A 16,072-nucleotide genomic window follows, 5' to 3' on the forward strand; every position below is an offset into this window, starting at 1 on the left:
CACAGCTTGGATGGCGTGTACAGGTACAGCTGCCCATCCAGCTTCAACGCGATACCACAGTTCATCAGGAGTAGTGACTGGCGTATTGTGACAAGCCAGTTGCTCGGCCACCATTGACCAGACGTTTTCAATTGGTGAGAGATCTGGAGAATGTGCTGGCCAGGGCAGCAGTCTAACATTTTCTGTATCCAGAAAGGCCCATACAGGACCTGCAACATGCGGTCGTGCATTATCCTGCTGAAATGTAGGGATCGAATGAAGGGTAGAGCCACGGGTCGTAACACATCTGAAATGTAGCGTCCACTGTTCAAAGTGCCGTCAATGGGAACAAAAGGTGACCGAGACGTGTAACCAATGGCACCCCCATACCATCACGCCGGTGATACGCCAGTATGGCGATGACGAATACACGCTTCCAATGTGCGTTCACCGCGATGTCGCCAAACACGGATGCGACCATCATGTTGCTGTAAACAGAAAAAATAACGTTTTGCCATTCGTGCACACACGTTCGTCGTTGAGTAGACCATCGCAGGCGCTCCTCTCTGTGATGCAGCGTCAAGTGTAACCGCAGCCATGGTCTCCGAGCTGACAGTCCATGCTGCTGCAGACGTCGTCGAACTCTTCGTGCAGATGGTTGTCTTGCAAACGTCCCCATCTGTTGACTCAGGGATCGAGACGTGGCTGCACGATCCGTTACAGCCATGCGGATAAGATGCCTGTCACCTCGACTGCCAGTGATACGAGGCCGTTGGGATCCAGCACGGCGTTCTGTATTACCCTCCTGAACCCACCGATTCCACATTCTGCTAACAGTCATTGTATCTCGGCCAACGCGAGCAGCAATGTCGCGATACGATAAGCCGCAATCGCGATAGGCTACAATCCGACCTTCATCAAAGTCAGTAACGTGATGGCACGCATTTCTCCTCCTTACATGAGGCATCACAACAACATTTCACCACGCAACGCCGGTCAACTGCTGTTTGTGTGTGAGAAATCGGTTGGAAAATTTTCTCATGTCAGCACGTTGTAGGTATCGCCACCGGCGCCAACCTTGTATGAAGGCTCTGAAAAGCTGATCATTTGCATATCACAGCATCTTTTTCCTGTCGGTTAAATTTCGGGGTGTAGCACGTCATCTACGTGGTGTAGCAATTTTAATGGCCAGTAGTGTTCTTCTACAGGATTCAGCAACTTTCAATGCGTTATCTCCCGTTCCGTCATTTCCACACAATGTACGCGTCTCTTTCTCAGCAGTGATTTGTCAGCACCGTTATAACCGACAACTGAGAAGTCAACACTATCTAAAGCCAGTTTCTGCGGGCGTACATTCTCATATCAGCCCTTGACGGCAGACAACAATGGCAAAATTAAATGAAGTATTAGTAGTAGTGTTTCTGGGTGAGGAGCAGATACAAAACTTAGTGCACATTAAATGAATCACTACACTAATAGGATGGCCAACTCGTTGTTGGATAGCTGAGTGATGACGACGTCGCAGCCAAGAAAGGAAATAATGGCAAGGTATGAGCTAAACAAACCTCATCGTCACAGCCGTGTGCTATGTATCAGTAGTGCCAACTCGTAAGGCTATATAGGTCCAGGAGACGTTTTAAACCAGTCGCGAGAGCTGCCTCCCATTGTACGTATTGTTCTGTAGACTCTGGTGTACATGTTTCGGTTACTTTGGAGTGAGACTCTGCGAATTGTACGGATTTTGCAATGTGGACCCAGCCACGTATGTAATTTTTCTTATTTTGCGCGCTGTTAAAACCGTCATCAACTCCAGTACTTCTTTCTTTACTTCACTCGCATTAACACCCATGCTAAACAGAAAGACAGACGGTTTTTATTTCACTTGGGAGTGACGGCGCTTCGGTCGGCTAATGTTGAGTCAGCGCGTAATAGGAGTTGATAGTATATGCACAACTTACCTTCATACGCTGAGAGAGGGGTGAGTTTCCCTTAGTCACCACTGTACTTGTTTATTATAGCGCCACCACGTGTTTCCTTTATCCGCCAAGTGCAACTATATCGTGGTTGAGCAACAGCATCTCGTCCGTTATTCTTATTTCTCTACCTTCTGAAGCCACTGCGCAATTCGCTACAGGAAGCTAACTCGCACTAATGGGAACTAACGATCGTTTCGGTATTCTTACTACTGGCTTCAGTGCAACGTCGGAGACTGTGTATCACCAACCTGAACCTAAAGACCCTTAGTCTCTGCAGATAACCCGCTCTGCCTTAATAGTTTTCCATGCGCAGTGCGGGCGTGTGATGATCTATCTTAATAGTCATGAGACTAATGCCGCCTCGACGGAGAAACTGCTATTTGACGGTCACGTCACTGCTATAGACTGCATACTGCATCGGATCTGTGGCAAAAATTACCAAGCTTAGAAATATTCTGCTGGTTCAGAATGGTGCCGGCTCCTGCTTTCTTCTGTGGCTTGCAGAACAAGTGTACAGTTATCTGTCACAGAAATGTTAGTTCTATTGGAACAGTCTAAGCAGTGCCCTACCGGCAGGTTTCATTTCGGTATTATCCTTTCCATCTTCTTCGATATGGCGATAATAAAACTGCATTCGTAAGCATCATCTGTCTCATCAAAGCTGTTAATCTTCAGACATCGACTGTACCCATGCGCAGAAGATTACAGATAAACGACCTCGATGGGTCATAGAACACACTCACTTCCCTATTTTCCAATAATTTTTATTCACTTTTATCCGTTCGGGATCCTTCCAAGGGAAGGCGAATATTCTTTGCAAACCAAGCCTTTGTAATAAGAATACACGCTTATCGTATTACAAGACACATTCATGCTATTAAGAGAGTTGGTCGAAGTTTCAATTATAATCGAAGAAAGAAAGGTATTGTGCGGTTAATTTTTTTGTAGGTACATATCTGCTGTCGTGGCACATACTGAAATCGCGGGTCCACAGCTCCTGTCCCAACCTCTTCGTCTCAGAGTAGCACTTGCAACCTAAGTCCTCAGTTATTTGCAAGATGTATTCCAGTCTCTGTTTCCCTCTACCGATTTTACCCTCCACAGTTCCCTCTGGTACCAGGAAAGTTATTCCCCGATGTCTTAACAGATGTCCTATTACCCTGTCCCTTCTTCTTGTCAGTGTTTCCCATATATTGTTTTCCTCACCAATTCTGCGGAGAAACATCTCATTCCTTACCTGATCGGTCCATACAATTTTTAACGTTGTAGCAACACATCTCAAATGCTTCGATTCTCTTCTGTTTAGGTTTTTCCACAGTCCATGTATCACTGCCATATACTGTGTTCCAAGCATACATTCTCAGAAATTTCTTCCTCAGATTAAGGTCTATGCTTGATACTAGCAGATCTCTCTCGACAGGGAATGCCCCTTTTTCCTAGCGCTAGACTGCTTTTTATGTCATTCCTACTCAGTCCGTCATGGGTTATTTTGCTGCCTAGGTAGCAGATTCCTTAACATCTACTCTATAAACACCAATACTGTCTTCTTTCTTTCATTTACTCTAGACCCATGTTCTGTAGTCATTATACTGTTGATTCCATTCAGCAACTCCTGAAATTTTTCTTCGTTTCTACTGAGGATAGCTATGTCATCAGCGAATCTTACCATTGATATCCTTCGAACTTGAATTTTAATTCCACTATTTAATGTTTCTATTGTTTTCGTAATTGCTTCTTCGATGTATAGATTGAACAGTAGGGGCAGAAACTACATACCTGTCTTACTCCTTTTTTAGTTCGAACACTTCGTTCTTGTTCTTCCACTCTTATTGTTCCTGTTGGCTCTTGTACATACCGTAAATTACCCGTCTCTCCGTATAGCTTACTCCTATTTTTCTCAGATTTTCCAACATGTTGCACCACTCAACACTGTAAAACCCTTTTTCCAGGTCGACATTTTCTATGAACGTGCCTTGATTTTTCTTTAGTCTTGCTTCCACTATCAGTCACAATCTCAGAATTGCCTCTCTGGTGCCTTTACCTTCCCTGAAGCCAACGCCGATACAGAAGCCAAAAGTAAAACGGCACAGGCCGTCTCCACTGTAGCAACGGGCTGCGCAACCCTGTTTCGTTCCTCTGGCGGCGTGCTACGGTTCTGTGGAGCGGGGTTTTCCGAGCTTACCACGACCGCACAGAGGTACTTGCAAACCAAGAACACATACATAACTTTACTCTCTCTCTAGATGTTAATTAAAACTTTACGAGTACACCTCGTACATGGTCCTCTACGCACAAATAATCCAAAGTGCACGTTGTAAGAGAAGCAGCAGAGGCGCCAGCATGCACGGTTAAGTCTAGATAGAGTATCACTCTCTACCAGCAGTCTCACACACGTCTTGCTCTTTTCCCAGGAGTGCAGTTGTTCACTACCACAACAGCGCGAAACGTTCTTACAGTATTTCATTTGTTGCAGATGTGATGCGCTGTAACCTGTTACAGTTTCGATGCTTTGCAGCCCATTCCAGTAGCTAGATTCGGGAGCATAATATTTTAACTGAAGGCCTTCATATAGTTCTGTATAGCCCCCACTATGAACAGTAATTAAATTCAGCGTCTGAAAACTACACTCGTCCCCACTAGGAAACACACATAAGGGAAACTTCCCATCGCAGCTCCCTCAGATTTGGTGTTAAAAAATGGTTCAAATGGCTCTGAGCACTATGGGACTCATTATCTGTGGTCATAAGTCCCCTAGAACTTAGAACTACTTAAACCTAACTAACCTAAGGACATCACACACATCCATGCCCGAGGCAGGATTCGAACCTGCGACCGTAGCGGTCACGCGGTTCCAGACTGAAGCGCCTTTAACCGCACGGCCACACCGGCCGGCTATTTGGTGTTAAAATGGCCCAGTGGATAGCCCGTCGAAAACGGAACACAGATAAAGCATGAGAACAGGAAGAAGGTATGCTGAACTGTGAGAAAAGAAGCAAAACAGAAACAGTGAACAGTTCAAGCTTTAGATCTGCAACATCGAGCGAATGGCAGCAACCAAGTTGTCGTGGTCTTGTGGTCACGAGGTTGGACGACGAAACGGAAGACCCGTGTTTAAATCTCCTTCGTACTTCACTTTTTTTTTCACAAATCTTTAAGCTTACCGTCCGGTCACCGACATGTCTGGTGTCCTTCTGTAGTCTTGGCAATTGTCATACTATACATTGGTTATAGAATATAATTCAAGTGGTAAGAACATATTACCGTCGCAAGTAAATGTGATAAATAGTGAGACCAGACGAGATGCCTCATAGACGTCTCACAGAAATGCAAACAACAAATAAACAGATATGGACCATGTTACAACGATGAAATTCAAGAGTTAAAACTTCCAAAACGGAATGCAAGAGGCTTAACGTATGGTACTTGTGTGTAGTGAATAGGAGGTACGTATGTGTGTAGCCCTTCGTTACACGTCGCTGTTGCAAACGGACATTACCCCACAATACAGACACAAAAAGTAATAGAGCGAACAGACACGTCAATGACCGGATGGACATGAAGGAGGATTGAACCCAGACCTCCCCCTTCGCAATCCAATACCATGTCCACGACACCATGGCCAATCAAAGCGGCTCAATGTTGCACATGTAGCTTTGGACCGTTCGCTGTTTCCATTTTACTACTACTCTCCACAGTTCAGTACACCTTCCTCCTGTTTTCATGCTTGATCTCTGTTCAGTTTTTGACAGGCAATCCAATGGGCCACTTTACCACTAAATCTGAGGGAGGTGCGATGGGGAGTTTCCCCCGTCAGCATATCTACAATCGAAATCCACTCTGAACGGTTATAGCGAGACTTTATCGCCGCAAATGTAACACGTTCAAACTAGCTCTACTTCAGCAAACTATCGACAGAAACAGAAGATATTATTCCGCACTATGTCAGGCTGCAATGAACTAGTAGCAGCAGTGTCATTCCTTCGCCTTCAGAATCGCCGAGTCTGCTGCTAGCCCTCGGTGCCAGTCAATATTTTGCTATTAAGTTCAAATGGTTCAAATGGCTCTGAGTACTGTCGGACTTAACAGCTGAGGTCATCAGTCCCCTAGAACTTAGAACTACTTAAACCTGACTAACCTAAGGACATCACACACATCCATGCCCGAGGCAGGATTCGAACCTGCGACCGTAGCGGTCGCGCGGTTCCAGACTGTAGCGCCTAGAACCGCTCGGCCACCCTGGCCGGCTGCTATTAAGTCTGATATTACTTTCAATCAGCTCGCTGAATACACTCTTTACGCGAATAGGATCGACATTCCCGAGATTGTGGGCTATAAGAGAAATACATATAAAAAGTAAACACACTGCGGTCTCTATGGCTGTCTCCTCCACATAGTAAGGCGTTCAGACACTACCAGCGCCTTCTCTTCAGATTCAGAGGCCACAGCTACTTTGTTTACGATTAGCCCACGAAGTTCTTCAGGAAAGCATAATGATCGCTTCAACGGTGACAGGGAAAATGAAGAAGTGAAATGGATGGCTGACGGAGCAGAACCAAGACCGGCGGATGTGGTACCACACCGCTGAGTCGTGACATCGTACAGACCTGTTTCTTCTCGGAAACCCAGGGTTCGGTTGACGTCATAGTAACGAGCACTTTTTTGTCCTACCACAAATTCTACTCACTCCACCATTATCTTTTTTCCACCAAATCCTTCCAGCTCAAAATATGAATGTTACACGAGACTGTAACATTTAGAGTAACGACCAAAGGCGATTCTTATGTGAAGTATGGAAAGAAGAAATATTTAGCATACTCCAGTAGCGGTGCTCTTTTTTATCACGTCACCCAAGACCAATGGCGAACTTTCATTTTTATATATAAGCTCCACGGACTGAATCTATTTTTATTTACCACCCATAGTTTTAAATTACTGAGAAGGAAATCAGTTGGGAACAATGTTGCATTCTCTAAATATATATTCGATATTTTTGCTGCCTATAAATGAAAAACAATTGTTTGACAAGTGAAAAATACCTATTTTGTAAGGCTGACTTGCTTTCTGATAAAAGCTCTTTTGTTGAAAACCTTCTCCAGCTTAGGAAGCAACGAATACAGCTGGATGTCATTAGACAATGTGGTGGACGTTGCTCTTTGTGATTTTTATTCCTCACTAGGGGAACATTTGTTTATGTTTCGATTAAGTACCTACACAATACAGCGAACACGATATTTTGCCACGTATTTTCCTTGCTGTTAGCGAAGGGTTTTACTTACGGTGTTGTTTTCGTGAAGGGTGGAGGTGGGTGATTTGTCTGTCTGGGTGTTACGGCAGCCCCTGGAAACTATTTCTAATGAGAACCGACTGATCTGTAGCACAGCACGAAACCTATCTTAATTTGGGAAGTGACACTCTGGATGTAGTCAGTGAAACAAGCGAATGTGAATAAGAAATTTTAGTGAACGTAATTGATCTATAGGGTAGCACGAGACAGTATTTAAAGCACTTTTCTGTATGAACAACAAAGTAAATTAATGCAAGTTGTACTATGCAAGGAGAAGACTTCTAGCGAATATTTTTTGTATGTTTTTTTATATATCACGCACATCAACTATTAAACATGCGTTCAGATAGTGGTAAGGTGGAAGGTGTTCAGGAAAGGAGGTTTCTTGTTTCTGCCTTGTGGTGATACTTTTTGTCATCCTTGTACCGATCGCATTGCTTAATATAAAATGACGGTGGATAACATTAGTGAAAAACTCTAGATCGCAATGGTTATTTTATTTAAAATGACGGGTTTCGGACTAGTCACAGGCCATCTTCAGAATAGCACTACACGCTGAAGATGAAGGTCCAGAACAGTTTGTAGACCTCAGTCGTTGAAACTCAGTTTCTCCGAAAACGTAATAAAAAATTTTAAATGAAGGCGGGTCAACGGAAACGAAAATCACTGTTTTAATACGAGACAATACACTTTCTTATGGTTAACTAACCATAGCAGGACTACTACCATTCTCGCATTCTTATATAATCGAATATCAAGGACATTTGAAATTTAAGGTTTTCTCGTTGCATGTTTTCATGCTTTAACCATCAGTCATTGTTCCATTGCATCATCAGGAGAGCTTTAATATTTCTACAGATACAAAAATATCTGACACGTTGGAGTAGGACTCGCCCTCTTAATTGCTATCTAATGAACCGGGCGTTACCCCGGCACGAAGTCTATGCCCGCAACACGCAGCGTCTGGCCTTATGCTTTATCGTAATGGCATAACGTAAGCTTGTCAGGAACCGTTCACAAACTCGAGTGGATTCTTGAGAGCGCGAAATCCTCAGCCTTTTAGGCGTTCTAGTCTATTCCGAGAGATTCGACCGTTTTCTAGGTATTTCAATCCGAAAACAAAACTATATCGAAATTTAATAAGTGGGCACTCAAATCACGAAACGTACTTAATAAATTCTTTTCTCCTAGCAAAGAATATAAATAAAACCTATCGAAAGCGGCAAAGCAATGTCGTTAAGTTTTTAACGCATAAAGAATAATTAGTACATCCGTATATCCTCGCAAGTAAATTCGCTGTTAGTTTATATTCGTAAAAATAAGAGTGCGGTGCTTAACTCTGTTACCGACTTAAACTTCGGAAAATACATCTGTGACTAAGTTGAAAAAACCAACAGCGCCATCTATTGATTCTTTGGGGTGCTACGAAAACAACAGTGCCGTCTATTAGTTCTTTGGTGTACTACGCCTTGATTATTAAACATCTGAACTACTAAGCAGCAGACGATTTTAGATAAAAGTTTAAAATTGCTATTTCTTTTTCTCCATGTTCTGATTTTGATGAAATAAAGCCTATATGCTGCACGACGCTGCGATCAGGTTACGTGTGGAAATGCTATGAAAATTCGTCTAGCGGTTTTGGTGATTAGCGTGGCCAGACGGACAGACCCGACTGTTTTACTATTAGCATAAGTGTAGATACATATAGTTCATCTATAGGATCTACAGGATGAAAAGTATTTAAACCGACAAACTCTGGGAGGTTTTAGGGGACATCAAAACAAATATTTTTCCCTAATGTCATTTTTTCCTACGAGGATTATTTAAACCGTTGGAGGCCGTATTAAGCTCTTCAGTTGATAGAGGCCGTATTACGACCTTCAGTAGTTAGAGGCCGTATTACGCTCTTCAGTTGTAGGAAGCTTCTGTCTACCACTGTAGTAGCGCATTGTCTCTGTTTACTAATGGAGCGATACATCTGGAGGAGTACACTGATATGGTTGGTGCGTACTACATAGCGCACCACAACGGACGAGCTGCACAGCGGGTTTATCAACAATAATATCCTAATCGCCGTATCCCGCATCATACGACATTTGATGCTGTGTACCAACGTCTGCGTGAGACCAGGCCATTTAGCAGATTACCTGGACAGGGATGCCGTCGCACGGTAAGAACGCTGCAATTTGAGGAAGCTGTCTTGCAGCATGTGGAGCGGGATCCTTCAATCAGCACTCGTGCAATTGCACGTCACATGGGGCCGAATAATACGAATGTAAGAACAGTCCTTCGAGAGCAATAGTTACGTCCATTTCACTTACAGCGTGTCCACAACCTGGAACAAGTTGATTATCCACCCAGAGCACAGTTTTCGCAGTGGTACTTGGAACAGTGTGAAATGCATCCTATATTTCCATCCTATGTGTTGTTTACCGATGAAGCAACGTTCGGGCGTGAAGGAGTCTTCAACATGCACAATTCGCATGCTTGGAGTGAGGATAACCCACATGCCACAGTTACTAGCGCTCATCAAGTGCGGTTCTTCGTTAATGTCGGTGTTGTTGGAGACTGTTTAATTGGGCCGTATCTGCTACCTAGTCGTTGTCTCTTGGTCATAAAAAAATGGGAAAGTGTTTGTTGGTTTCATTAATTTGCCGCCAGAGAAATGTTCCTCTACCGGTGTAAATACCGCTCATAGGAAAAAATGACATTAGGGGAAAGTATCTGTTTTGGTGTCCCCTACAAGCTCCCAGAGTTTGTCGGTTTAAATATTTTTCACCCTGTACAGTTTTTGGTGGGTGAGTTTGTCAGTATCAGTATACTTAACATATATGGCTTTGCCTTAGAATCTTAAATTTTTTATATCGCCAAGCGATCGTAGACCTTAGCATTTGACAAGTACGTTTTTAGGGTCCCTAGAAATTGAGATGTTTGCTGATGGGCAGACGGACGGACTGACAGACAGACAGACAGACAGACAGACAGAAAGTGGCTTCCGAAGGGTTGGCTTTCACCGATTGAAATACAGAACCGTCTAAGCTGACAGGTTGGAACTGCATCACGTCAGGCTCGCAGAAGACATAAAGGTTTGCAGTACAGACAGTCGCAGGCAGAGCGTGGCCGAAGTATGCAGCGGCTGTACAAACTGAAATCTATCACGTACCGAACAAAAACAGAGTTTCGAGGGCGTTGTTTAGAGACATAATAAAACCACAAGACAAGGCTCACCTTTCGGCCGCGGGCCTACAAAAATAGAGAAGCGCGCGGGGCAGCGACGCTGTGATTGCGTTACGCGGTGCCGGCCAGCCACGTGTGTGTATGTGTGCGCGGCTGCGGCCGCCGCGGGCAGGCGCTCGCATTGCCACGCCCAGCCCCGACTGCTGTGGGAATGCTGCGGCCGCTGCGTTGCGTCACCGGGAAAAACAATAACAGCCCGGCCCGGCACCTGCAGCTCTGCGGTCGCGCCAATAGCAGCGGCTGTTACAAGCGACGTAAAGCCACGCGCAAAATCGCTGACCTCTCCCCAAGTACAATCCTACCTCCCAATGGTTCTCACTACAGCTGCCTCCATGTAGGGTATTGGCGACAGCAGTATACGCGCTCAACTTCAACCTGTTCACTAGTAGGCAATAGGGAAAATATGGAACTTTATTCACTGTCGTTTCTCAATTGTGATCTGTTGTTTCTCAAGCGAACTCAAGCACGCAATCTCCGTATCAGGGAGAAGACTGTCCTACAAAAGGGGCGTGTGTCGTCCTAACCATCTTCATCGTAGTAGGGCATCCACAACGGCCGAGAAGCCTCTGAAACTACGTTTGCATGTAAATCTGATCAGCATGGAAAACGCTAATGTAGGCTTCCGCGATCATAGCCTAATATGGTGCAGCGCCCCAGCGAGCACGCAGAAGGGCCGCGGCACGACGTGGCACGGACTCGACTAGTGTCTGAGGTAGTGCTGGAGGGAACTGACGCCATGAATCCCGCAGGGCTGTCCACAAATGGTTCAAATGGCCCTGAGCACTATGGGACTATGACCTGAGGTCAGCAGTCCCCTACAACTTAGAACTACTTAAACCTAACTAACCTAAGGACATCAGACACATCCATACCCGAGGCAGGATTCGAACCTGCGACCGTAGCGGTCGCGCGGTTCCAGACTGAAGTGCCTAGAACCGCTCGGCCACACTGGCCGGCGGCTGTCAATAAATCCGTAAGGGTACGAGAGGGTGGAGATCTCATATGAACAGCACGTTGCAAGGCATCCCAGGCTCAATAACGTTCATGTCTGGCGAGTTTGGTGGCCAGCGACAGTGCTTAAATCAGAAGTGTGTTTCTGTCGCAATTCTGGACGTGTGGAGTGTCGCATTGTCCTGCTGGAATTGCTCAAGTCCATCGGAATGCACAATGGACACGAACGGATGCAGGTGATCAGAGCGGATGCTTACGTACGTGTCACCGGTGAGAGTTGTATCTAGACGTGTCAGGGGTGCCATATCACTCCAACTGCACACGCCCCACGCCATTACAGAGCTTTCTCCATCTTGAAAAATCCCTGCCGACGTGCAGAGTCCATGGATTCATAAAGGTGTCTCCATTCCCGTACACGTCCCTCCGCTCGATACAATCTGAAACGAGACTCGCCCGACCAGGCAACATGTCTCCAGCCTTCAACAGTCCAATGGCGGTGTTGACGGGCCCAGGCGAGGCGTAAAGCTTTGTGTCGTGCTGCCATCAAGGGTACACGAGTGGGCCTTCTGCACCGAAAGCCCGTATCAATGGTGTTTCGTTGAATGATTCGCACGCTGACACTTGTTGATGGCCCAGCACTGAAATCTGCAGCAATTTGCGACAGGGTTGCACTTCTGTCACTTCGATGGATTCTCTTCAGTCGTCGCTGGTCCCGTTCTTGGACGATCTTTTCTCGGCCGCAGCTCTGTCGGAGATTTGATGTTTTGCCGTGTTCTTGATATTCATGGCACACTCGCGAAATGATCGTACGGGAAAAACCCCATTCATAGCAACCTCGGAGATGTTGTGCCCATCGCTCGTGCGTCGACTAACACCACGTTCCAACTCAAATTTTGGTAACCTGCCATTGTAGCAGCAGTAACCGATTTAACAACTGCGCCAGACACTTGTCTTATATATGCTTTGCCGACCGCAGCGCCGTATTCTGCTTGTTTACATATATCTGTATTTGGGTATGCATGTCTATACCAGTTTCTTTGGCGCCTCTGTGTAGCTTCCCGGGTACGGTGACACGTGAAGTTACATATTAAGTCACTGAATACAACCAACGTTTCCGCCATCATCCTAGTCTACTTGAGAAGTGCCAGCGACATGTCCTCTCACTGACTTCGCTCACGTGAAAGTTCCCTGTCAGCTAAGGTAAGAAATGAGAACACAAGTTGTATTGGTGCGGCTCTTTATTGGGCAGAGAGTGGTATGATCGCATCCTGATCTAAGCTTGGGATCGTGAGATATTTCAGTTCTGACTGCGCGCGATAGTCAGAATTGACGTAGTGGGCGATGGCCGCAAGCAGCCATTGTCGCATGGTGTGGCGAGACGGAGGCCGAAAACGTCAAATCACTGTGGCGGGAGCTCGCGACGTGCTGTCGTGAAATCTACAAACAAGGCAAAAGGGGCAACAACTTAAAGTCCGACGCAGTCTGCAGTAGCAGACACTCCTTGGCGCTGAACTGAAGGACCCATCCCAGGCTGCGCAGATCACGGAAGGAAAATATGTCCATCAGAAAATTACGTTATGGAAAAGTTAACTTGGGTGGAAAATTACTTCAAGTATTGTTACGTAAGAGTCTGCACTGGAGCAACCTATATTTACAAAAAGGGAAAACAATACTGAAGTTGATTGTCTGACGTCACTGTAGCCAATGGAAACTAGAAGTGGGGGGTGACGGACAACTGCCTCGAGAGAACGCGAGTTAGGATGCGTGTCAAACGGTAGCTCCACCTCACTTGCGTAATAAGTTTTGTCTTTATCTGTAATTACGTACAGTCGCGTGCGAAGTGCTGTTAAGGGCTGTTGGTCAAGTATATTTTGCATACTTACACGAAGGTGTCAGTGAGGAAACGAGTGACCTGTTCGTTAAACCAGAGGTGACTTACCGCCCCAACGCTACCATGTTTCCAGTAAATTAGGCACGTATGAACTGTTTCGATTTTCACGAACATTTGTGATCATAATGCCTAGTTAAGTTCGTTATTACGTTCTGCCGACACGAGCTGTTGCTAATCTATACGCTTACCTTCCAGTGCTGGCGACGAACTGGAATCCTTCCCGGGACGGAGGTTATATGTAACCGGTGTGGAACTGCCTACCAGGTAACAAGGGTCTTCAGGAATGTCGTATAGTCTGGCTTTCGAAATACTGCAATTAGTAAATCACTCCTGGAGTATCGAAACCTATAGCCACTTATCTTTAATGCTAAATTCCAGGTGTTTTAGTATGTTAGCGAAGTATTTGCTCTATAATAAGAATGAACAGTTATAAATGTCCAGCACACGTTAAGAATGGAAATCATTGCCTCCTCAATTCCTCGTAAGTACCATGTTACGAGGTTAAGCACCAGTGAACCACAAATAATTTGATGTTGGAAATATGAGATGTACTAATATATTTGTAAGGTTGTCTTTCTTTTAAAAAAAATGACGTCTTAAAAACAAATTAATGAGAGCAAATGAACATCTTAAAACGTTTGGAACGCTCATGACAGCCGCCTCAGCTTCAGCCTGACAGGACGCCTGTCGTCTCCCGTGACTATGCTTGTTAGATTTTCTATGAATTCCCTGAACCACTCCTGGATGACGCCGTGATAGCTGCAGACAACTTGTCAAGTATTTGGCAGGTCGTTACCAACTAACATTGTTGTGTAAATTTCAATCTCGCCATAGATTCCGGCCTTCCTGCCTTCGTTGAACAACAGAGGAAAGAATGTGCAGGTTTCGAAAGTGCGCTCAAACCAACCAGCAAAGTGCTAAACCAACACCGGCATGCGCTTCTTTCTGTCCCGTCTCTAAAATGTGCAAGTTTCGTTGCTACGAGGTAACGTGCCGTCTTTGTGTTTCTCGATATGTATAGCCACTTCCAATCTGAAATATCGTTTCATGCAAGAAAATCCATTCCATTTTTTTTTTTTAATTCTTACAACACGAAGATATAACAACTACTTAGAGTGTTCCTCTCTTGTTCACTCGTCGAAGTTCCCACCAAATTTGTTTGGTTCAAATGGCTCTGAGCACTATTGGACCTAACATCTGTGGTCATCAGTCCCCTAGAACTTAGAACTACTTAAACCTAACTAACCTAAGGACATCACACACATCCATGCCCGAGGCAGGATTCGAACCTGCGACCGTAGCGTCGCGCGGTTCCGGACTGAGCACCTAGAACCGCTAGACCACCGCGGCCGGCACCAAATTTATTCCTCTGTCTGTTATACAGGATGCGTTGTCTATGGAAATATCATGCTTATACACACACAAACACACACACACACACACACACACACACACACACACTTGAGTAGGGAGCTGAAGTACTTACAGCGGTGTTGTCCCTGTTGAGGATCTCAAGTGGCGCGCGAATGCTGGGCTTGCCAAGGTACCAGTCTTGCTGCGGGTTGTACCCCGACAGGACGCGCACCAGCCGTGGTACATTTACGTAGTTGTCATCGTCTACGTGACAGAACCACCTGAAACAGGGACGGGCACCTTAGGTCATATATGTGTATTTTTTTGTAAGTGCTTTTATCCACACAAAATACAGATGAAAATTTCTTACACTGCAAACCGTCCAAACTTTTACTTGTTTGCGGCGTTGCTAACATGTAAACAAAGAAAAAACAATGCAGCTACGTTATTTCCAAGAAAGATTGCCTATCGAATTTGGAGTGGTAAAAAACGATACATATCTAATGTGCGATAGTAAATCGATTATGTTAGTCTCGTGGCGCGTGTTATAATCAATTGCTTGCGATCGTCATTTTTATCAGTTTTCCCTTGTTTCTTCAGTGCGTGTACATTACATTCCCGCCGTAATAATTTGTGATTTGATTGAGAAACCCAAACGGTTTCTGTTGATAGCGAGTGTAATGTCTGCTGCTTCTCATGTTTCTTCTGCGGATTGTCTGACATGGAAAACTGATTCCATGCATATCCAGCATAGACAAATGTTGGACTTTTTGTCGGAAATATGGACTTCTACCGGACGAGGAAAGGAGGGACTGTGTTGACTGTGGTGCTACGAAGTCTGTAAAATTTAGTGAGAGGAGTGTGGACACAGATACCGTTGCAATTTCATTGCGGACAGCGAACCAGCATCAGGAAAAATACATGGTTCGAGTCCTCCAAATTATCGATTCAGACGAACTTAATTTTGTATCGTGCTGGATTCGAGATTACACTTGCAAGCCACAGCAAGAGAAACTGAGTTACCGGCAAATACCGTGTGTAACTATTTCCGGTTTTGCCGAGAACTGTGTTACGTGGTAGTGACAAATGACAGTGTGCCAATTGGTGGACCAAATAAAATAGTAGAAGTAGACTAATCTCATATTGCTGGACGAAAGAACTATAGAGGACGACCTTCTAAAAAAGAAGTAGATCATATTAGGGTTTTCTGCGGGATAGAAAGAGACTGCCGCAAGTGTTTCGTTGTGAGGGTATTGTCCTGAGACAAGGTGACTTCAGTGCGTCTCATAAAACACTTCATATTGTCTGGAACAAAAGTCTTCACAGACGGGTTTCAGTCGTACCAGAGTCTGATAGCGGAAGGGTTCGACCACGAATTCATGAACCACTCTGTGGAGTTCG

General features: G+C 45.0%; 1 protein-coding gene across 1 annotated transcript in view; it reads right to left on the reverse strand.

The window, feature by feature from the left end:
• The window catches only part of LOC124714428 (fringe glycosyltransferase), a 636,964-nt gene that overhangs the window by 120,397 nt on the left and 500,495 nt on the right, over positions 1 to 16,072 (reverse strand). Inside the window, exon 6 of the mRNA XM_047243020.1 lies at positions 14,805 to 14,952. Coding sequence (XP_047098976.1) covers positions 14,805 to 14,952 — 148 coding nt within the window. The remainder of the gene's footprint in view (positions 1 to 14,804; positions 14,953 to 16,072) is intronic.

The sequence above is a fragment of the Schistocerca piceifrons genome, chromosome 1 (assembly GCF_021461385.2).
Source record: "Schistocerca piceifrons isolate TAMUIC-IGC-003096 chromosome 1, iqSchPice1.1, whole genome shotgun sequence".
In the NCBI taxonomy this organism is placed as follows: domain Eukaryota; kingdom Metazoa; phylum Arthropoda; class Insecta; order Orthoptera; family Acrididae; genus Schistocerca; species Schistocerca piceifrons.